We start from the raw sequence: 22442 nt of genomic DNA on the forward strand, positions 1-22442 counted from the left end.
ATAATTAGTTCTTAGAGACATTAATTCATGGATAGACACTTCCTCTGAGAAATTATTCCACAGCTGAAATTCCTCCCACAGCTGGACGAGGCAGGCTGAGCACATGGGGCTGGAGATTTTGCAGTCCATCAGCCAGAGCTGGGGAGGAGCAGTGCTGAGGGAGCTGCTGCTGACACTGTCCTCTTGCTCCAAGCCTCATCTGAACCACGTGCGAAATCTCTCGCCTGAACCTGAGTTCACGCAGGGTTCAAGTGGGGCCAGAGGGGCCAAGGGGGCTACAAAGAGCCACTTTTGCTGCTGCTGGTGAGCAGCCCTCCCACACAGCCCTGCCTGGGCAGACTGAGAGATGCCAGCACTGATAGGCCTCTCCTGCTTAACACAACAACCTGTTTGTCCAGAAGGACAGACAGACAGGATCTCCCCTGGCTCAGTGGGAAAGTGTCCCAGGCTGTTCTGGAACAAAGAGCCTCCACACAGCCCCAGGACATGGACAGGGGTGGCAGTGGGGCTGGGGGTGAAATGCTCTGCTGCTCAGCCACACCACATCCAGGTCAGCCTGGCTTGGAGGACATCATCCCTTCCCTGCACCACACAGGGTAGACCACGTGTCCAATAGCTGTTCACCATTGGTAGAAAAATCAGGAATGGAAAACCAACCTCACCTCAACGCTTCTCCTAAAGCAAAGGTAAGGCCACATTCACACAAGCCCTACAGGGAAGTGAGACCAACTGTACGAGAAAAGCATGAGTGAGGGTTTGCTGACTAACCCCTAGTTAAAGAAAACAAATTGATTTATTCTATGAGCATGACAAATTGAGGCACCGGTCTTGCAAGTCGGGCTCTGTGAGCAGCTCCCCATGTCCACGTGGCTCTGATACAGCCCAGTCAGGCTGACAGCTGGGAGTTGGAGCTGCCAAACCGGGAATGCTGCTGGCTCGATCGCAAAAGGTTGGAAAGTTTGTGGTTATACTTTTCTGACGCGCCCGAGATTTGGGTGGGAGCCATGGGAGCTCCAGCTCCTCTGCTGAGGCACAAGGACAGGCAGCTGCTTTGTCAGCCTTCCCCAGCGTGTGTGCTGCTAAGAAAGCACGGCCTTTTCTGTTTTTAAATGAAAACAAATTGCTTTTAGGACCTTGGATCTGAAGAGGGGAGTGTCATCGTGTGTCCAACACAAACAAAAAACTGAGCTGAGCCAAGACCAGCCCAGGGCTTCTTTCCCATTCTCTGGCTGTAAACACAAGAGACTCCTCTTGGCTTGTGTGAGAGTGGGAGGGAATGCAATCACCAAGCAAAAAATGTTGTTTCTACTTGATAGTTTAACGTCATGTAGGCAGGAGTTGTGCTCTTCTACTGAGCACACTTTCCTACTCCATGGAGTCTTTGACTGGCCTGTCCTTGTAGTAGAGGAAAATAAACTGAGATAAAATGCAGCTACTTTTTTTCTGCAACACAGATTATTACACTTTGTAGGATTTTTTCCTGAGTGGAACATACATACCAAAATACCAGTGTGGTCCTAAGCAATCAACACTGATGTGTTTGGTGGGAAAGGTCTCCAAGTCACCGGGGCATGGAGAGTACAGGGGACTGGGGACAGATGTTTAGACCATGGATTTTCATCCAGAACAAGGTGGAAGTGAGTGCCAGTCATCACAGGCTGGGAACAGGACATTCACCTGTGTGCAGTGAGCCTGTGGATACCTCTACAGGCCTTGTGATCACAATGTGATACAACAGCCACTGTCAGCAAGGCTTGGTGTCCTTCTCCAGCCAGCACCACCTGGCTCTGCCTGTGCATGTGCTTTCCCAGCCACCACAGTAATTTTTTCATGCCCCATGAGTATGTTCTGAGTTCTGAGTAATTTGGGAAAGAAGCAGGAAAAAGGAAGAGAGCCATATATAATGATTGTAGAGTTAATGGTGGATTTCAAGTTTCTAGGTGGAGGAATAATGGATTAGTGTTGGAAGTCTGGTTTAGTTATGTATGTTCTGGCAGACACAGCTGGAGGAAACCTTGAGGTGTAGATGAAAAGTCCATTTTCACTTTGTAAAGATGTATGCACACCCTTAACTTTAAAGGTATAAATTTTCCCGTTGACTTCCCTGGAACTATTCATGCATTAAACATATGCATGAGCCTTTCTAGAAATAGGGAATACAAATGAGGCTACCAAAATAGTTAACCAGAAATACTTTCTGTACAATGGAATAGAAAAATTTACAAGAGGTGTGCACATAGGAGCTCTTAGGAACAGATAAATGCAGGTCACACTGTTAAAGGACAGGGCATCATTGCTTCTGTATGAGAGGGTGTTTTCAGCGACCTACAGAGCAGACTGGAGTGCAGTTTGCTTTCGTTACATTAATTAAGCAATTTACTGGAATTTAGCATGTGGCAGATTGGCAGGAGGAAAGTTTAACTTGGGCTGTGTGGCTGAGATCCTTTCATTGCGTTGACAGCCTCGAGTCCTGCCAACAGAGCAGCACACTCAGTGCATTTCTGCTGGTGGCTTCTGTGCTAGGTCCAACTTAAACAATTCCATTGGGGCCTGACAAAGGGAAAATGGATAAAAATGAACAGGATCTACATTACTTGAGCAGTCTGTTGTGAGCAAGATATCCCAAGTCTGCTTATAAGTAATGAATTTTCATTCAAGCAGTAGCTTACCTGGGCTAGCAAGAATTCTGTTACCTATTAGCACATAATTATTTTTTAATATTCAGATGGAAAATGTTTTTATTTTTATTGTCTGTAACTGTTTCTTCACATTGTTTTTCCTGATAGGTTTATTGTCTAGGTTATGCTGCAGTCATTAGCCTTTAAATCTATAGGTTGTTCTGGAGTTGCCATGGCCTGTTTGGGAATGTCAGCTACACAAACTTCCAGCAAATAAGCAAAATTGAGACTTGAGCTGGTGGTTGGAGAACAACATGTACGCAGCCTATAAGAAAATCAAAACCATTAAAAGCCAAAGGCCACTTGTTTGGGGAAGCTGCCCTATACTCAAGCCTTTTAGAACTATGTTTGTTAAAACACCTTACAACAGACATTTAAGCTTTGCTGTTTTCATGGCAGAAGCCTGGGCAAGTCGCATCTTCAACTTCTATGTTTCCTTTGATGAATTAAAAATGAGTACTCATACAAGACCATCAACTAAAAGTCTGCAAAAAAGCAATTCCTTATTCAGGAGTACTTAAGGCTTTTATACAGTTTCACAGGATTGGGGGGGTTTGGGTCTTTGTATCAAGACTACGCTCCGACCTCTCTTTTCTTCTGCATTCAAAACCTAATGTCACCCTGGCCAGGATTATCCGGATCTGCTTTTCAGTATCAAGACCAATTAACTGGTGAGCAAGAAAGCTGTGGGGAAACAAGGCAAATCCAAAATGAGATGAGGCTTCAGTCTCTACTCCAGTCTCCACTTGTATTTATTCTGGTTTTCAGCAGGCTTCTTTTGGCAAAGAGAGATTTACTGCCTGAGCTTTGGCACAGTGTTTCAGACAGGGAGGAGAGCTGGGACAGGAGACCACAGTGTAAGAAAATGTACCTCACATTCAGTTTTCATTAAACAAAAGGATTTCTCCATTGCCTTTGAATGTCCTCTTTCGTGTCATGATGGCTTTGCAAAATGAAATGCCTTCTGTCCTATCAGTGCGTTGCTGCTGTCCACAAGAATCCTAGTGGCAACTAAATACATGTTTTAGTCTGTGTATGAATTAACATTTTAGTTTTAGTACATTCTACCCCATAATTACACTGAATTGGTTTTGGAGAGTCTGAAAGCCTACCTGCTTCCCAAATATAATGGTTTTGGTTTCAAATAAATGACAGGACAACAGTGACATTGAAATCATCCAGAGCAGAGAGTAGCCAGGATCAATTCTACATACTGGGAATTCAGCAGGTTTTGAAATTTTGCACTGGTATTTCATGATTTCGTATCCTTTATTTTCCTAGAAACGAAACCTTGGTCTTGGAGAAAACAGGTTGTAGGATCAAAAGATCTAGAAAACCAGCCTTGTTATTCTATGTCTGCATTTTTATCATCTTTAGGCTCTAATTCATCTGTGCTGTACCTGTGAAAGTGCAAATTCAGAAGGAATAGTTCAGAGTTTGGCTTTTGGCTTTCAGATCTGCAGAATTTTCTTCATGCCCAGTGAGTTCATTTAAAACCTGCATGCAGCGCTGCCTGCTCTGTGTTCTAGCATTCCTAATTTTCCCATTGTCCATGGTATCTTTGATCAATCCATGAGTGGAGCAACACTGTGTTGAGGAATGCACAGCCCAAACCAGAATATGTTTTTAGTTCAAAAAATAAACCCAGAGAATGTTATTTTCTTGCCTTTGGGGTAGGATACCACACACACTCTGTCTTACCAGAAAAGGAAGTATTGGGAAATTTTGTTTCCTAGAAGAGCTATTAGAAGCAGCAATAAACCCCAAACCAATGCAAAGAGAAAAGCCTGTTTTGTAACTTTGACACTCTATTATGCTGCTCTTTCTCCTTCCTATTTGGTTCACAGCCAGCACAGCCATGAGGGTGGGTAAAGTATCACCGAGACTGGTGGATGCAACCTCTGTCCTTCATCCAGAGCAGGAAAACCACTTGAGCTTCTTTACAAAACAGAAGTGACTCCAACACAAAGCACAAGCACGAGATCCCACCACAGCAGAGCCATGAGCAGAGCTATGGAATTTGATCAGGATGAGAGACAGGGTTTTCCTTTAGTGGTGTCTGTACTCTGTGACAGTGGTTGGGTGTCACTGCCACCACATGTGAGCATTGTGCAGCTCTAGAGGGGAGCAGAGCCAGCTCTCCCTGTGCCAGGAGGGATGCCAGGAGCAGTGCCCTGGTCCAGGAACCATGCTGCACCACCAGCAGGTGCCTCCAGGTCAATCTCCTTCAGGCTGTGCTGTGGTGATGGTCACAGGGGTGAATTACATCAGTATGAGCTGATCTGCAACCAGCAAAGACTTGAGAATGTCTGAAATTCCCATTTCCACCACTGAGAAAGGCTGATTTGCTACTGTAGCATAAAAATCAGGCATATTAGGATTTCTCTTTTGAGTAGAGAGGGGCCTCACTGACTCCTCTGCCACGGTGGGAGATGGAACCTTTGGACATGGACATGGACACTCTGGCAGGCACCAGGCAGCTGAGCCCTGCCTGCCTCCAGCTAGCACTGACTGCTCCTTGATTTAACCACACCTGTGGGAGCAAAGGAAAGAGCTCAGCCAGTTGTTAGGATACTTATGGAATCCCACAGGACATTTCCACAAAATTGACAACTGTGCTAGTAAGTACTTTTTGTGTCTGCTCGAGGGACTGAAATGTCTAAGTTATTATCTGCAGCAGGGACTTCAGGCTTAATAGGCTCAGAGTGCTTGTGCAGGCCATACAATCAATGGGAAGGGGCATGTAGTGTCAGCCTGCAAGATTTGTTGTGAACAGGATTGCAGAATAATCATATTTGGAATGCCTCCATGGGTTTTAAAGATGGTGAGCCCTTTCCTTTAACTGTGTGGGCTATTCAAATTCCTGCCTCCATCGGCTTCTGTAACTTCATTGCCTATGCAACTGGTCTCTAGCATTTGCTTAGGGGATTCATAAATTTTTTTTAAAGCATCATTTTTTTCTGATGGGTGAAAATACAAGCATCCGTATAATTTCATGAAATGTGATTTTATTGTCAAAAAAGTGCCACTGATGCATATGGTAATTGAAATGCAAGCAGTGCCAGTGGTATCACTGCAGAGCCACTAAGTTAAGGCAATAAAATAAAGGATGAGGGAAAGTTTAGCCATGACCTTGTAAGTAAATGCTCTTCATCATGGGCAAGACTGCTTAGCAGCCTGGGGACAGGGTGGCCTCCCACCAGTTTCCTGCTTCCCAGAAGGGGTTGAATGGTGTCACATGTCCAGTTGTGACATGAGCTTCCAGTGGCAATATGTTCACCAGGACATGCTCACAGAATTCAGAGGAGCAGAACAGCAGCTCTGGTGGTGTCTCCTCTCCAGCCAAGTTTTCCTCTTCATGGTGGCTGCAGGCTGCTCCTGGAACCCCCTGACTTTTGAGAGTGCTGGTTTTAGCAGAGCCATTCTTTGCCACCATGGGCCTTTTTCTACAGGCTCTGGAGAGAAACGGAGCCCTTTGCCTGCCAGATTTGATGACCAAATGGCTCTCCTGTTTCCCATACTTCAGCAAAGCCTTGAGGAGTTTCCCAAAGAGCCTCTCCTCAACCTCTTCCTCTTTCACTTCCCTCCTCACAGAGATATTGGGATGGAGACAGAACTGTCAGTGATGGAGCCTGAGATGTGTCTCAGAGACAGCACTGCCCACCACACCATGGTCTTCTCCATCAGCAGCATGAGGGTGTGCAGATATTCTAAGTCAAAATTCCCATTCATCCCTTGACAGGAGGTGTAGAGTCCATTCCTTGACCTTTACCAAGCCACCTTTGGGGCTTTGACTTGCCACTGCAGGAACCTCACAGCCTTGCTTAGCCTCTTTTTGGAGCAATGGCCTAAAATCTTGTCCTTAATATTCAAACTCCAAGATTTCTTCTCTTTCCTCCCCCACGGCTAGGAGGTCTTTAGCACAGGCCCAGCGAGATGTATGAGAAAGAAACCTGGCAAAAGGTTTAAATTAACTCTAGTGGTTGTGCCAACTCCTGCAGAACGGGAGTGCCAAGATGCAAACATGGCTGCTCACCAGCATTTGGCAAGGCGGTGACATCTTGTCACCGCTCTCCTGGAGCACTGGGGCCCACACAGGTACAAGGACCAGCTGGCTGGGGCACGATGCAAAGCAGGGTGGGAAAGCAGAGGGAAGAGTGCCAGACTTTTCCCAAACGAAGTCACAGCACTGTTTCTTCAAAATCATCTACTCAAATGTGACATTACTCCTGATTGCCAACAGAATCGAGTCTCCACAGCCACTTACCACTTAACTGATGTGTCACATGGGTTCAAGCCTCCCTGTTGGGGTAGCCCAGTCTGTGCTAGTAATAAAGAGTGCACATAAACCCATAAACCCTCAGCAAAGGAGAGAGGGACTCACTTTCAGTGAAACTTGCTCCTGCCACAGAAAGCTGCAAGAGTGCTCTGGAGCTAAGTGCTGACTGTTGGGAAGGTGCCTAGAGCTGGAGGGAAAAAAAACCCAACATAAAATAAAAAGTCTGTTTTTACATTTAATTCCTCCTGGGTCCAGAGTAGCAGGGTTTTATATTTTCATTATAAATAAGCTATAAAGCATCTACATAGTGGAATCCATATTCCTAGGTGTTAACAACATACAGGCCCACTCTAGTCAACCTTCTCTTTGAAAGTATTGCCATGCCAGACAGGTCAGTGAAGTTCATGGGCCCTTTTGTCTCACTGCATGTTACTCATAGCCCAGTGCCACTCTGCTGTCTTCTCTCACACACAGGGACGGCCAGACCTTTGATTTCAGGGACTGCTGCAGGGCATCAGTTCTCCATCCAGATCAGGCACATGCATTGTACTCATGTTCCTTTACCTGTCTGTAATTTTTTTCCATGGCCAAAGTCTCCCAAGCCCTTCCAGTGCCTCCCCTTCTTTACAAGTCCTGTGCTACTCTGAAGCTGTTGGACACATGCACCTGTCTGCAGCTTTTACACAGGGGAGAGAGAATTCACTGCAATTTCTGCACCAGCTGGAGTTTGGTGCTGTGGCACAGCTTTATGCTGAGGTGGGTGTTGAGTTTGGCATCAAGCTTGGTAATGGCAAAATGATGTTGCCCATCACCCCAGTATGGTATCTGCATATCAAAAGTACATTTGAATAAAGAGGTTCAAGAGACATTTTATTAGAACAGCCACAGAAAAGTAAAAAGTCATGTTCCTCTTCAGACACAGTCCAAGGCTTCTATACAGCTGCCATCAAATGTGGTATTTCTTCTTCCTCTGTCCATTACTCTCCAGCAAAAACACAACTGCAGGTATGTTTCCACAGGAGAACATTTATCTTATGCCATTTCCAAACTCCAGGAAAAGCTAAGTTTCTGAGATTAGTTATATAAGAAAAAGGAAACTTGAATTTTATGTGCTAGTGCAAACTTAAACCAAGCAAACTGTTATTTGTATTTTATTTGCTCTATAAAAAGCCTAGGAATACAAAGAACTTTTAACTGAATATAAAACTCAACATTTTCTTTCCAGGTGTCCATAGAAATACCAGTATAGTAGAAAATAAATATAAAACCTGCAAAATACCTTAATTTGGTTTTGCTAAGAAGCTCTCTCGTTATGGAAAGAATGGGGGAAAGGGTGAACCAGTTCCTCTTTATTTCAAGCTTGCTGCTTTAATTCCATGTTGCATATGAAACAACAAACAAAATTCTAAGGAATGTAAAAAGTTCCTGTGTCTACAAAAGCCTTAATAATACCACCCTGAGCTGAAGAACAATGGCACTGACATGAAAGGATTTTCATTTCTAAGAAATACCTTAAATCAGAGTTCAGGAATACATGTATTCCATGCTCTTCTGCAGGGCTGATTTAAACCAGACCTGCTAACCTGAAATGTGCTTCCTCCCTGGGAGACTGAGCTGCAGCAGCTCAGGGCAGCCCAGGTGAGACAGGGTGGTACCTCAGGTCTGGGTGAAAGAGGAGGATCTGCATTAAACAGAATATTCCAGGTATAATGCTACATTTCATACACTGTTCCTGGCTCACAAGGATGGACTGCAGTTTCCAATAAATACAATCGGTACAAAATTTGGAAAATTCTCAACTTAAAAAATGGTAAACTCCATGTTTAATAGCCACAGAGCATTAAGGTAGAAACAAAATTGCTGCTTTCCATGTTCTTTATCACTGCATCTTTCTGAGACTTGTATCCTAAAGGTTCATTTTTCCAAATGGCATAATTTTGGCAGAGGATGAGGTCAGTGAACTCCCAGATTATGCACTGCCTATCTGTCCTGCAGCATTCCAGGGATATGCAGATGCTCAGCACCTCAGAAATCCAGGCTTGCTATACAGCTAAAACAAATGTGCAGAGCACGAATATTACAATTACCAGAGAATTAAGAAAATCTGTCTGCATTCAAAGTAAAAATAAAACTGGGAAATTTCAAAATTTCCTGAGGTGCTCTTTTTGATCAACTAGAACTTTGGCTTCATTTCAATTTAGGCATTTCTTTCATAGTACAATGCAAAATACAAACTACATTGTGAAGAATATAAAAGCTTTTTTTTCCAGTTGGGAATGCCAGAACATATCCATTGTTTTTTTTCTCAAGCATATTCTTTAGCAAGTATGATTTTATGAAGAAGTTAATCATCAGTGCAGTTGTATTCTCCAGTGGAAAGGGGGGCTGTTTGGTTTTGATTTTTTTCTAGTAGGAATTACATAGTCCTAAAATTTTCATATTTTAAAGTTCTCTAGTTCTACTTGAAATTTCCCATTCTTTTTTATAAAAAAAATTCAATAATGCCCCTTATCATAATTCATAATGGAAGTGTCTACACATGGTAAACTATCTAACTTGGGTCCACTCTAGGCTGAATGGTTTTTTTTTATTTTTTTAATGTATTTGTGTACTTATGCAGGTTTTGAAATAAAATACATATTGGTAAGCACAAATGAACTGACATTCTATAAAATCATCAGCTCTGGGGAGATGTTGAAAAGGCAAAGTTTGCTGATGTGTCAGAGTAAAAGAACTGATGGCGTGAAGAAGTCATCAGATGGAAGGTTTAAAATGAGAAGGGAAAAAGGGAATTTTTCCCACAGAAAGAATAATTAAATTGAACTCATTGTGAACAGACACAGTGGAAACCAAGAGTGTAACTGAACCATACAAAGCTGGGATTCCAGACATACATTCAGCTTGAAAAAGCTGCTTCAGAAGTCAGGAAATTCAAAGGTGTCTCACAACAGAGTTTTTTAGGCATCTTCCTCAAAAAGATACTGAGCTAGATACTTCTTATTAATATGCATTTTTGTTAATAATCTCTTCAATCTAAACTCTAAAACATGCTGTGCAACATGACTGAACAAACATCACTGTGAGAAGTATTTCCCCCTTGTTTGAGTAATTTGAATTTGTAAGCTAATGTAAGTTTTTGTATTAAATAATGTACTGTGTGCAATTTTCTTTCTTGTAAAGTACTTTGAAGCTTTCAAAGGGCACTCTAGGTTCATAAATAATGTGCTGTTCTTTGCCAGAACTGTAGGGCATTTCTTGTAAGTTCTGAATGTTCTTTGCCAGAATTGCAACATGCTACATGCCAAATCCTGCACACAAATGTTCTACATGTGGCAAATGCATATTGGTAAAGACCAGAGGCATGGCATTCCTGGATTTCTTAGAGAGACTGGGGAAGGGAAAGAAGTGGGAAGGAATGATGAGGAGAGGCAGAGAAAAAAGTCTGTGCATTAAAAAATGAAAAACAACAAAAAAAAACCAACCTCCACTCCCAAAATAAACTGTAACTTGCACTTAAGTATTTCCAAAAACTTTTTGTTGTACGCAGCACAAACTCACCCAGAGCTCACAAAAGTACCCAGAGCTGGGTCTGTACTTTTCCTTCAGTTACGGAAACCAGGCCTCTATTTCTTTAATAGCTGAAGATTCTTCAATGCCAGACATTTCTAAGCATCAGAACACCTGCAATCCCTGCTCCTCTGAGCACCCCCTAATGTAAATGGAGAGGCTGAGAGCCAGGAGAAGCAGCACAGTCAGGATCACCACTATTTAGCACACTGTGAAAATGAATCCTCTTCTTCAGGCAAAACTGTCATTTCTTATGCCCAAAGCTGCAGGGAATAAACCAAGGCAAATGTTTATAAAGTGTGAGCTCTGGCCTCTTTGCAACCTCTGCCACAGACAAGTAGGCTCCTACTTCTGCAGCTTGGAAGAGGAGAAGTGTAAAGCAGCAAGACCCAGAAATTCCAACAGGCATTTGGCCACATTGGTTAGACTGCTGAAGGATACCAGGTCTTGTTACTATTTTCTTGATTAAGCACAAACAAGTAATGTCAACAGTCCTCTATAGTTTGGATGGAATTGCTGAAGTAATTAAAAAAATTACCATTCCCTGCCCTTCACTGAATTTCAAGAAAATGGTGACAACAATTACTAATCACCCAGCAACAACCAGGTAGTTGAAAAGTTATGAGAAGGTACTTAGACCTAATCAGGCATTAAGCACCAAGATTTGATAAATGTTTACAAAATAAACTGATGTTAAAACTGAACTCCACATTCTGCAACACTAAATGAACGTTTTACTATCTGGTTTCTTTTGAGGTGGCAAGAAACTACAGTAAAACCTTTGCTGCTGCCAGAATTACACTGCTTAGAGAAAAACATCCTGTGTGTTACCATTTGCTGCCATGATTTACAGAGATATGGTCTGTAGTCTGTATCAGTTTCATGTGGAAGTTTTGAAGGTAAAAAGCCTTCTGCAGAGTTTGCAGATTTCTGCATTAGTGTCTGTGTTGTTGCAAAGAGGATCAAGTGGTGCTGTGTCACAAGCTTTTCAAGGAAGTTAGCACATTTCTTCAGGTTCATCTCCTGCAAGGTAAGACTCTCCCCTCCATTGCTTCTGTCTATCCAATAAAAAGCTGATAAACTGTCTAAAATCAAAACACAGAGCGAGGGGCGAGCACAGAACAGGTTTTCTAGAGAGTAGAGAGTGAGCAGTAACTGAGTGCTGCTACTGCAGCTGACAAGGAAGAGCCTTCCCAGGCACTGCTTTATCATTTCTTCTGTCCCCTGTGCCAGCCTGTTCTCAAGAATGGTGACCAGGCGGAGCATATCGAAGTGGTAATCGGTGTCAACAAACATCACTTCCACCTCCAGTCCTCCCTGTGCCTTGGCAAGGATGCAGCGGGCCAGCAGGTGATAAAGCATTTCTGTTTTGCCTGTCCCTTCTGGGCCGTGGAATTCAATAACATCTCCTGTTCAAAGCAAAGCAGCACGTTGTCAGGTAAGAGCATTTCTAGCCCACAGTTGGTTCTCAGTGTTTTCTGAACCAATACTCACTATTCCACAAATTGGAAAATGCATTTTAATCGACATTAATAAAAGGGTTTAAGTCCTGGTCAGTATCCACCAACAGATATTTCAGTTTTCAAGAAAAGCCTCTAAAGTGAAGTTAATCAACTATGAACAAAGACTGAAAGCCTCTGCCAGCACCATCTAGGAGACTTCCATCAAGGAAAGGTTGGCAACTGGATTTCATCCATATCATTACAGGCAGATAGAGGCAGAAGAGGAAGCTGCTACACAAAAGTGGCTAAGAAACCATTGTCGCCCTGGTTTATTGAGATTTTCTAAGCCTTCTGATGTTGACATTCTTGTAGTGAACTTTCTCACACACTTTCTGTAAATAACTCATTGTTTTTCATTCCTTTATGGAGGAGGAGAGAGTTGATGGACTGTTGGTTTGACCTGTGCCATTGCAGAGGTGTTACTGTCACCTTCCAATCCACTGTCACTTTTGTAAAACTATAAATATTGGAGTCAGAGAATAAAACTTCCCTTTTTTCCTTCACCTTGAGAGAGGTGGTGTGCTGTGTTCTTTCGTGTCCGTCAGCGACAAACCATCTACACTATGCACACACAATTAAGAAATAACAAAGCAGAGGACAAAACAAAAAAAATGACATATTAGATGTCATTACACATAGATATAAAATGCTTTATGTCACAAGATTCCTACAGGAATCTGTGTCTGGTGAAGAAATCACCAGTAAGTTTATTTAGCACTTATATTCTCCTGTGGGGATAATAATGTGAAACTGCTTCTTTTGACAAGGGAGATTCAGGGATTCCTTCAACTCCAGGCAAGGCCTCTGTCTGAAGCAAAGGATCTCTGATCATAAAAGGATTCAGCCTAATTACCTCATCCAAGTGGGTCATAAAATACATATCATAAAAATTTAAAATGTTAATTAAAAACAGCATTACACTTCATTAGGAAACCAGTTCTTTTGTTGGATGTGAATGCAAGATACTCCAAAGCCTTATCCAAAGTCTTCTGATGTCTTGTATCAGAGCAAGACCCTAGAAGAAGTTAATTGATTAGCTGCTCTTTATAAATTTCTAATTTTGGGGACGGGATTATTTATTTATGACATTTTGGATTTTATAGGCAGAAGGATAACCACATGCAGTAAGGAGAATCAAACACCACTGTAATTGCAGGAAGGTGAGAGATTTCCACGGCCTGGACAAGTGCAAATGGCCTAACAGCTTTCCATAGGGGGATGTGAGAGTGGAGAATTAACTGCAACCTTCCTTCAGCATGTTTGTGCCTGCCTGGGTTAACAGGGTTTTTCAAGTCACTGCTCAGCTTCCAGAGGATGTCCTCATTCACAAGTGCCTACAACATCAAGATGCAGTTTGGGATCAGGGGAGCAGGATGGTAGAGAAGAAACCAAGCTCTTCTCCCTTTGCAAGTGTTAAAAGCAATTTACACCTGATGTGACAAGTCTGTCCATTTCAGTGACACTCAGAAATATCATTTATATGAATTCCTGATCCTTTGAAATCTATTAAAAAGCTTGATTGTCTCCCAAGCCCTTATTAAGCTGTTCTGAATGGCTCCCTCACTTCTGAGATGAAAGATAACTACACATCCTGGGACATGAGTTTTTATTTTCTCTTCCTGTGCAGAGGTCACGGGGCCTGACACTGTCACTTGCAGGCAGTGGCTCTGCTGTGACACAGCCTGTGCCAGAGACACAACCACACCCTGGCAGGGTGAGATACCAGCTTGCAAGAGCTCCTCCTAAAAGTGCTGGATAGGTCATTCCCTCCTATTTTGTCTCTTGCAGTATTTTAGAACAATTGTGTAAGGCAGCTCTTGATAAGGAACAAAGTGTATCTTTTGCCACTGGCTGTGGCACAAAACTTCTGCCACCCTGACTGGCATTTCTCAATCCAGAGCAGAAACTGAGTGGGGCCAACAGGCAATATTGCTTCACCTGCCTTTACAGCAAAATATGACCTGCTGGGTTCAAAAATTCTTCTGGGAAATAAATGCTTCACTTTTTCCATTTGAAGACATTCTAGCAGGGTGTCTGTGTGCTGCAGAATGACACTGGATGAGTTGGTTTTTTTTATTGGCAGAAGTAATAAAACTTATTTAAGTAAAAATTCTAAGTTGAATGACAAAAAATCATTCTTAGAGGCTTTTGTGGTGGTGGTTTATAAATGTGAACAGCAAGACAGGCAAGCACCCCTCAAAGTTTGTTCAACACTGCTGAAAGAGATCCACAGCTGCCCTGTAGCTGGACCAAGACACTTGAGTTACTCTGCAAACAGAAACAGCTTGGACTGCAAGAAAACCTCAAGAGAGCTGGGGATTTCTGTGCCTTCCTGATTATCCAAGAGCTGCCCACAAGGAGAACGGGTGCAAAACAGGAGCCATTTATAGCAGCATCTATAAATGTTGAGTTTCATTGAATTAGCAACCAGGCTGTTACAGTAAGATAAGGGGGGAAATTCATTTCTCTGGATCAGAGAGGACAAGCCATGACACAGCAAAGGAGGAAGTGAGGCCAGCAACGTTTTCAAGAAGCCTGACAGTAGGTCACAGGAGAAACAGTGATCACGACCAGCATCATCCATTAATGTCAAAACAACTTGGAAAGGAGGATTAGTAAAAAGATACTGTCACAGGATGAGAACAGGCTGAGAGGGAGAGCAGGAACAGCACTTTAACATGGAAGAAACTTAATGGGAATTTTTTCTATTAGAACTGGTGTTGGCAGACATTAAACATATCAGTAGATGAATGTTCCATTAGCTTGGCAAAACATGCAGAAGACAAACTAATTGGGTAAATAAAAACTTAAGTTTGTGAAGATTTAACAGATGGAGATGGATGAGTAGAGTGATTTCACATGAAATTCAGCACTAGTGAATTCAAGAGTTAGGTTTTAAGGAGTCCCTGAACACATTGCCTGGCTCAGGGCAGCCAGAGCTGGCTCATTATGGGCAGACTAAAGAGAGTAATAGCCCACTCCTATGAATGGGCATGCAGGTTAAACCAAATGATGCTGAAGAAATGTAAATATTTATGTAAGATTAATACATTTTAACTGAAATACTGTGTTCAGTCCTGGTCATCAGTTTGATGTTACATCTTGAATGAGAAGAGCCTTATTTTTGTCTGTAATCAATCCACCAGCAAATGCTGGTTAAACTGTTTTCTGACACTGCAGATACAAACAGGCTGCTGGAACACTCAGCAATAACTTTGTGTTTCACATTCTAGGCTACCTTGAAGTTCCTGGGCTGGTCATTTACAATATTGTGCAGAAGCTGTCACTATTATTTATATCATTTATAAGTGAAGTAGAAAGGCCTAATATTTATTCCAAGTTAATGTTGGGTGTCATGCAATTGGTGAACATCAGAGCCTTAAACTGACACCCACACCTTCATGCCAGTGGCACAGGGGAAACATGACTGGCAATAGTGGAAGATTATTTAATGCTTGTGTCACTTTTGCTCCATTCCAGAAGAGCTTAAATGGTATGTAATTAATGTACTTATGTGCTCTTAAATATGCAAGTCCATCATAATTAGAAGCAGTGGTTAGAGTATCACATTAATACCTATATTACCTGTCCCTATTTTACAGTACCCTGACATGCAAGTTATGAACACTTAACTAAAATGTAACCTTTGGATAGTTTATTGAAACTTCATGTATTTGTTTGAAAAAATGAATAATTTAGGTCTTTGCATTGCTTTAATCACAGCATTTGAGATGAAGAGCTGTTCAGTATTGACTTCATGGGCAACCTATTACAGAATTCCACAGTGACACACTAAAAGTCAAGTCCATGACAAATGGAGAGGTAAGCCTTCAACAGGGATTTAAGACTGAATAATGTGAACACACATCAAAATAACACATGGCCTCACATGAATACTGTGGTATTAAAAGACAAAGCAAAAATGCAATAAAAGGTGAAGTCCATTTATATATATACAGCTAAAGGGCTGTGCTAATATGTTAGGCAGCTTCATTAATGTCAGCCAAAAAGCATGACCAGTATGGGCAATAATTGATACCATTTGTTGGAAGCAGAAGAAAAATACAAGTGCTTCAAAAGCTCAATGACTCTGTTGGCACAGAGAAACCAGTGATGCATTTTAGAAGGTTTCCAGCCATGTCAGAACTGAGGTTCTGGAACAGTCTTCAGACAGACATGAACAACCTACAAAGCTTCAAGAGCAAAGCAGATCATTTGATATGAAATTATGTAACACTATGGACTGCAGTAAGGGCAGTTCATGATCCCCAAGAAAACATCTTAAAATCTGTTTGACCAGTACATAGCCAGTTCAGTCTCAAACATTTGTTTGTTGTGTGTAAAGTTGACTAAAAAATACCAAGCATCCAGACTAAAAGATTGTTTAATATTTATGTTTTGAAAAAAAAAATACACTAATATCTCATTTTCTAAAAAAAATAGGAATTTGAGAGTCTTGTGAAGCATACACTAATTTCACTCCTGGCCCTTAATTCTTCTTGTGAGTAACATAGCAGAAAATGAGAGAATTCAGAAATGAGAGAATTTAAATATTCTTGTGCTCTACTGGCACTGGCTTAGCACTATTTCTCCACCCTGTATCATTATTATGTCAACTGGAAACTTTCAGGGCAGGAATCATGTACTGCTAAAGCCCACATGTGTTTTCTAGTGCTGCAAAACAACACACAAAGTGTCTCACAGTGACTGTGTTTGAAGATTAAGCATCATCTCTCATCCAATTATCCTGATTCTTTTTATTGCCTTTTCTGCTCTTTATTCTGAACATTCCATATTTGTGGGAATTCAAACTGCAGATAAGTGTGCTGCTAAGCACTGAAGCCACATATTTGCCCTATGAATCCACTCACACATAAATTCCACAACAGTAGCACCTCACCATTGATCCTCACTGTTTGCCACTCATATGCCTTTTTTCATACATATTTTTAGTCTTGTGTAATCAGAGTTGTCTCTTCCATAGTGAAATTCATGAAATTTCACACAATCTGGAAAATCAGTCTGACTTCCTGAACAGTGTGTTATTTTCTGTTTAGTTCACTAATTTCTTTCATTAAAATATCCAACCTTGATCTTAAATTTTCTTGTACTGGTGTCATTGAAAGGTTACCCCAGCTCTCCAATCTGAAATTCTCATTTATTCACTGAAGGTCTTCATGAGCTATGTTGATCCTGCATTGTGAACTCATTCAAACTAATTAGTACCTATGGCCATAATGGAATTGTTTATGAAGTTCTGTTCTAAGCATACTTAGGATTGTCCAGGTCAAGACTGAATGGCATGATGAGCTGGCTTTGTGTGCTCATGCTCCTTATCCTAATTTACCCAGACAACTCTGTATCACTGAACTCTCTGCTATTTACTGAACCTCATGTTCTTTGCAAATTTCTGCAGTTATGACTTTGTGGTCGTTGTCTAGACCACTGATTTAAAAAAACAAACAAAGAGGTTTAATGACAGACTCTAGAACAAATTGCTGGAAAACTACTGACACTGACCAATGTGCTTGGTATTTACTCACCTACACCTGTGACTTGATATGCATAAAATAGATTTTGAGGCCTATTTAATAATGTTTGGAAGGGTGACTTTGCATTATTCCATTTTATCTAGATTGCATTGAACCATATCAAAAATTAGAATTCTGATCTAGGGCAAAATAATTTACTTGTATGCTTAGCTCTATTGATAGAAATATAGAGAGATAGAAATATAGAATACTTCTACATGAACATTTTTCCCTAAATGGGATGAAGACACATTTTTACCATGAACAGGAGATCCTTCCTCAGCAAACAGACAAGGCTCCAGATTCTTCAGAGAACTTCTGCCCTCGAGTCGTGCACGCAGCTTTTAAAGACAAGACAAAGAGCCACGCTGTTAACTTTAAATAATGAACCCCAGGACACAAATTTAAAGGATTTTAAGAACTGACAGTTTTTCATGACAGTCCTATTGAAAGATTAGTCTGATTTTAAAAGTGTTTTCATAAATACATATGGAAATGCATAGTCTGGAGTACAGCAACAGAAGGTCCCAGCTTTACAAACAACAAGCACACAGATTCAGTGGCAGTGAGGACTGGAGATATGAGGAGAAATCAAGTTTAAAAAGCAAAGGCTGCTCAGGGACATTAGTGAGAGGGATCACCTCCAGCCCACAGCAGTGCTGCCATTCCAAAGAACAAAGGGAAAGAACATCATTTGTAACAACCAAAAAAACCCTCCAAACCTCCAAAAAAACACTGGCTGAGAGTTGAAATGTTACCCATCAACAATCCCCCGAGCCAGCCTCTCTGAGCATTTCTAAGTAAAACCATGTGCATTTCACCTGAGAGGTTACACAGGACTCCTCTGGGCTACAATCCTATTATATCATAGTTACTTGTTCAAACAGAGTATGGATTAAGAATGTTCAAAAGTAATTAGTCACCAGTGGCTCTGCAAGAACCTTTCTAAAGCAAGCTTGAATTTGTTAAGCAAGTTCTCCAAAGCCCCTCATAAAATAAGCCCATTGTAAAACTAATTACTTCAAAGACCATGGAAGTTTCTTAAATTGAGAGGTATTTGCATAGCAAGCAGACAGGTATTCACAAAAGCTGTGTTGTTATTAGTTCTGGCACACTGTGTAAAGGAAGAATGAACATTTTCCCTGGTACTAGAGCTGCTATTCCCTACATGCATTCCCATACATGGGAAAGGACTTTACTGGGATGCTCAGTGTCACCAGAGCACCTACCCTGGGGCCAAATACTACATTCTACAAGGCACCCAGGTGTCATTTAGAGATCTGAACAAAACAAATCCTGTTCAGTTTTATCCCATCCTCAAGACCAAAAGAGCAGTGAGCACACACCTTCAAACAACTGCTGCCTTCTCTTGCTTTCCTCCTTGTCATATCCCTGAGCAACACTTGCTCTGAGTTCTTTAAACAGTTGTGTGTGTTTGCCTTTAAGAGTAAAAAATTAAATGGTCCTGAATTTGCTTCAAGTGGTCACAATGGGAATGTAAGTGTGACATTTTCATTGACATTTTAAGAGTCCCTTCCATTAACAAAATGTCAATGTGTTTGCCTTGGCCTCTTCACACCTATCCAGGAGAGTTTTCTGACTCATCCTCTGCAGGGCCAAAAAAACACTCAAACTGACCTTGCTCTGGATCAGCAGATCCTCCCATTACACTTCTCACATGTGTGCAGCACTAAACACACAGTGAACTCCTGGGAACCAGCAGGGTTCCCTGATCTGGACAAAGCAAACATCCAGATGGACACACACACACAAGAATACAGGAGTTAACTTGGGGCAGATAAACCAGCAGCTCTCAATCACCAAGAGGGCCTTGGCAGGCCCTGCATGTGCAGCTCTCCTCTGCCAGGGCCTGGCCACCAGCAGGGAGAGGCTGCACCCACTGCGGAGAAGAACCAGGAATCTCTCACCCCTTTGTCAGCAGGGGACGTTGAGGGAAAAAGGAAAACCACCACAGGCTGCTGCTTTCTGATGCTCTGCACTTCTCACAGAGGAAGCACTGCTGCAGCACACAGGGATAACAGGGGCTCAGTGATGGGCACTGCTGGGGCCAGCAGTCACAACTTCTGCTGGCCCAAACACATTGCTGCAGCCTCCTGCTCCTAAATTAATTTGTACATTTACAAATATATCCTGTGCAGTTTATTTTTCTGGAACAGTGAGCCCCTGTGTCCTCTTAGACTATCAACTCTTTAAGTTTACTGAGAGTGAATTGATCACTCTGGTTTAAATATGAATCTGTCGTTATTTAAATGACAAGTTTATGGATTGATTTTACATAAGTACAGGTGCTTTCTCTGAGCACTGCTCATGAAGGTAATTTATGGTAATTTGCTGATGATGGCACACCTGTGTTTTTATCCAGCTTGTATTTACTTCCGAGTTCTGAAGCAGAATCTCCAAAGGCACTTGCCTCATTAGTGCCATGCTGGGAGCCACGGGGTGTCTGGCACAAACAGGCAACAATTTTCCTTCAGCTCTCACAAAGGTTTGTCCACAGTGCAGCACAAGTGATGGGAGCACAGCTGAGACAGCACACAGGCACCCCTCACCTCTGCCCACCTTACCCAGGGACAGCACAGGCTGCTCCAGGGGAGCCTTTCCCATTCTGCCTCCCCTCCTGCTCTTCTGGAATATGAGGGGGGAGAAATGCCCAGCATGTAAAGGGTGATCTGAGGGTGGGTGTCAGGTGCCCCAAGCTTTGTCACACACAATGTACAGAAGGACAGACAGCACCCCTGGAGAGAACCTTGGAGCGGGAAGAGCTTAGAAAAACATCCCAACTCAATTTCAAATCCCCTATTAGAGATTTCTGATTCCATAATCAAAGTGTAGGTGCTCATTTTTTCCTCCATAAGCCTTTCTTCATCTTTTTTTACACAAAACACCTCCCTTTAGCAACCTGCTAGTGGTAGCTCCTCACTCTTAGGTATTCTTTGAAAATGCAATTATGCCAGCAAGGAACTGCACAGATGTGCAGTTACACGTAGAGAATAAGCAAAAGTTCAGCAGCAAAAGTTCAGCAGCAGCTGGGATAAGTGTCAATAATGATGAAGCTGATGGGACTCAAATATTTCAGCTACACCTTTTATAATTTATTTTCCTTTTAATAAACAAATATGCATATGGACAGTCCCACTGACTAATGCCTGACATGCTTGTGGAACCAACAGAGCTGTGCATCAATGCAAGCACACACGTAGGTCGTGTCAGGAATGAGAGATTACTTCATTAAAATGTTAAAGAAATTCAAATTAAATACTCCAGCTCTGGTAGAGGCTGTGAGCTAACCTACAGGCTATTTACACATACAAACCTATCTCGAGTACTAGACAAAATTTAATTCTCAACCACTATAACCACTCTGATTGAGCTTTTGTAAACTTTGGGCATGAAGACATATGCAAGCCATTTATCATTACTTTTACTGTGATAAACCAAAGGTGTTTTGCAAGAAGTTCTAATTTGTTGTATTAATTATATTCAATAATAAAAGCACAATACTGCGGTCTCAGTATAACTCAGTAAAATCTGACTTTATGCATGAGACTATTTAAAGAAGTATTGGTTTAAATTAAGTGTTTTCTGTTTCAAGTGCTTTTACCATTTTTTGTCTGGACATTCTGTATTCATACATTGACTTTTCTTAACCCGTTGGTCTTCAACTCCTCCCTTGTTCCAGGTTGGATATCCATCCATCCATCCATTGCAGGCAGTTGATGCCATGAGCATTCCCTGTCAGCACCACTCATGCGGACAAACAAATGCATTTCTCCCTTGGACAAAGAGCACACCTCATATCCTTAATTCACATCTATTTGCCAATAGTGGACATCTGATACTAATTTTTTTTAAAGTGTCAAAAGGGCTTAAAAGCCCAAGTCCCACTAAAAACCACACAGAGCTTTAACAATAAATATTATCACACTTTTCTGTTTTATGTGAACTATTCAGCATGTTCCGGTATAGTTACACACAAATCTCCAAGCAATTAAGTTGCTGATCGAAAGTGGAAGTTTCTAACAAATAAAACATCGAGAGATGGGAAAAAACCTAATAAAACAACACAAAATCCCAAAACTCAAACCTCTTTTCTCCTAAAGAGGAGGAAAGCAATTCCACCTTACAAAATGTTTATTTACAGAATCATAAAGCTGGAAGAGACCTTTAAGACCATCAAGTCCGAACCTTTAAAGGAAACCTTCCTTACAGGTCTCCTTCCTTAGGCATCCCCTCCAATGCCTGGGAGGGGAGCGCGAAGGGAATATTTATAAAAGAATTATCGAGACACCCGAACCAAGAAGCGCCCGCGGCAGGAATCCACCCGCATCCGACATAAAGGCAGAACACGGCCCCAGGGAACCCCGATCCCTCCGGGATCCGCGGGAAATCCAGCGGGAAATCCAGCGGGAAGCCCCCGCGGCCTCCCGGGGGCGGAACTCCCTCCCTCCCTCACGCACCGCCCCCTCAGGAGGCCCCGCGGGGGCTCCCCCGCGCCCGCCCGTGGCGGTGAGGAGAGGAGGCTCAGCGCTCCCCTTTTCCCCTGGCTACAGCCTCGCCCCGCTCTCCCCGCCCGTGTGCCCGGGCCCGGGGCTGCGGGGAGCGGGGAGCGGGGCGGGGGCCGCGCCTCACCTGCGTGCCCGACTCCGCCCCGCCGAACGCGTCACCCATGGCGGCCCCGCGGCCCCGCGCCCGCCGCCGCCCCGCAGCGCCCCCGCCCGGCCGCGCCCTCTGCGCCTGCGCGGCTCGGCCCCCCGGGAGCGCGGGGAGGAGCCTGAAGGCTGTGGAGTCGCAGGTTCGAGTCCCGCCTCCGGCTCGATTCACGGCTGCCCACCCGCCCGACCTTCCTACGCGGTTTAGGATTCCT

General features: G+C 42.7%; 2 protein-coding genes across 2 annotated transcripts in view; one reads left to right on the forward strand and one right to left on the reverse strand.

Moving 5' to 3' along the window:
• Window positions 1–22442, forward strand: part of ACTR3B (actin related protein 3B) — a 103147-nt gene that overhangs the window by 30206 nt on the left and 50499 nt on the right. The window lies entirely within an intron of this gene.
• On the reverse strand, window positions 7811–22260 carry XRCC2 (X-ray repair cross complementing 2). Its single transcript, XM_058045176.1, has 3 exons — window positions 22208–22260; window positions 17817–17898; window positions 7811–11933 (listed from the first exon to the last, which is right to left on the reverse strand). Exons 1-3 carry the CDS (start codon window positions 22244–22246, stop codon window positions 11218–11220), a joined length of 837 nt encoding a protein of 278 aa, XP_057901159.1. The 5' UTR covers window positions 22247–22260; the 3' UTR covers window positions 7811–11217.

This window comes from Melospiza georgiana, chromosome 1 (assembly GCF_028018845.1).
Source record: "Melospiza georgiana isolate bMelGeo1 chromosome 1, bMelGeo1.pri, whole genome shotgun sequence".
Taxonomy (NCBI): Eukaryota; Metazoa; Chordata; class Aves; order Passeriformes; family Passerellidae; genus Melospiza; species Melospiza georgiana.

What these genes read in the sequence shown, in the direction of transcription:
- XRCC2 (XM_058045176.1), bottom strand. Translation starts at nt 22,246, where the DNA reads ATGGGTGACGCGTTCGGCGGGGCGGAGTCGGGCACGCAG. An exon ending in GGGCGGAGTCGGGCACGCAG is followed by an intron (nt 17,899 to 22,207) that starts GTGAGGCGCGGC and finishes TGTCTTTAAAAG; the next exon opens with CTGCGTGCACGACTCGAGGG. An exon ending in GGAAGGATCTCCTGTTCATG is followed by an intron (nt 11,934 to 17,816) that starts GTAAAAATGTGT and finishes TGCTTTGAACAG; the next exon opens with GAGATGTTATTGAATTCCAC.